General features: G+C 41.0%; 1 protein-coding gene across 1 annotated transcript in view; it reads left to right on the top strand.

Moving 5' to 3' along the window:
- Positions 1-1,391, top strand: part of LOC107465876 (uncharacterized) — a 3,630-nt gene extending 2,239 nt beyond the window's left edge. Inside the window, exon 2 of the mRNA XM_016084852.1 lies at positions 910-1,391. Coding sequence (XP_015940338.1) covers positions 910-1,391 — 482 coding nt within the window. The remainder of the gene's footprint in view (positions 1-909) is intronic.
- Positions 1,392-1,643: the final 252 nt, after the last annotated feature.

Below are 1,643 nucleotides of genomic sequence, written 5' to 3'. Positions count from 1 at the left end.
AGAATTGATGGCGGCATTCATGAGAATCCAGAAAGTCTAAACCTTGTCTGTGGTATTCCGAGTAGGATTCAGGGATTGAATGGCTGTGACGAGCATCAAACTCGCGATTGTTGGGATGTAGCCATTGACAACGGTGATGCCCTACATACAGCTTGCCATGGAAAGGAGTAAGAAGGATTGAAGGAAGGCAGTGGGAAAGCAGAGATCCAACAGGGACAAAGCATCTCCATACACTTATTTGAAATTCTCACCAATGATTTACATAAGTATTTCTATCTTTATTTTCTGTTAATTTATTATTATTATTATTCGAAAACTCCATAACCATTCATTATCCGCCTAACTGAGATTTACAAGATAACCATAGCTTGCTTCATCCCAACAATCTCCGTGGGATCGACCCTTACTCACGTAAGGTTTATTACTTGGACGACCCAGTGCACTTGCTGGTTAGTTGTGCGAAGTTGTGAAGTTATGTTTGGACCATGGTATCATGCACCAAGTTTTTGGCGCCATTACCAGGGAGAGAACGAACATGAATGCCATTATCAGAAATCATAATTTTGCCTATCAGTTAGTGACTCAAAGCTTACAAAAATATTCGAAAGTAAAAGTGGGGGAAGAAGATCCTAAACAAGGGTGATCTCCTCCTATATATACTAATCTGATAACTAAGAATTACAGAAATAAGATAAACTAGTCTTGTAGTGCAAAAATCCACTTTTCGGGCCCACTTGGTGAGTGTTTGGGCTGAGTTTGAGTGAAGCCCCAAGTTGGTACTCCCTCTGAGGCATTATACGCTAGCTTTGGACTCCTGAATGGGGCGTTGGATGCCAGCTGCTCCCTTTTGAGCTTCAAGGAAGGACTGGTCGATTAAGCTAGATGATGCTCTTTGGGCATATAGGACAGCTTTCAAAACACCAATTGGAATGTCTCCTTACCAACTAGTATATGGAAAGGCTTGCCATTTGCCACTGGAGTTGGAGCACAAGGCATTCTGGGCCTTGAAACTCTTAAACTTGGACAGCAAAGCTGCTGGAGAAAGAAGGATGTTGCAAATTCAAGAGTTGGAAGAATTCAGAGCTGACGCTTATGAGAATGCCAAAATTTACAAAGAAAGAGCAAAGAAGAAGCATGACAGCAACATAGCCCCAAGGAAATTTGAAGAGGGACAAAAAGTATTGCTCTGCAATTCTAGGCTGAAGCTATTCCCAGGGAAGCTAAAATCAAGGTGGTTTGGACCATTCCTTGTCACCAAGGTCTCCCAATATGGACAAGTAGAAATCATGGAAGAAAAGTCACAAAGAACCTTCACTGTGAATGGTCAAAGACTCAAACATTACTTGGGAGATGTAGAGGAGAAGGACAAGGTTAAATATCACCTCAACTGAGGAAACTGACCGTCAAGCTAATGACGTTAAAAGAGCGCTTGTTGGGAGGCAACCCAACCTGAGGTAATACTCCTTTGCTGTTTCTTTTATTTGTTTCAATAAAAAGGTGAAGTAGTTTCTGTGCATTGCAAAGAATTAAGTTTGGTGTTTCACACCAAACAATGAATTTGTGGATTAATAATTCAAAGGGAAATGTGTAACTCTAAGTTTGGTGTTCCACCATAAAGATCAACTGAACACAACAACCTTTGA

The sequence above is a fragment of the Arachis duranensis genome, chromosome 9, assembly GCF_000817695.3.
Source record: "Arachis duranensis cultivar V14167 chromosome 9, aradu.V14167.gnm2.J7QH, whole genome shotgun sequence".
NCBI lineage: Eukaryota > Viridiplantae > Streptophyta > Magnoliopsida > Fabales > Fabaceae > Arachis > Arachis duranensis.
Note: the sequence above shows the minus strand (reverse complement) of the source record. Positions and strands in the feature narration are given on the sequence as shown.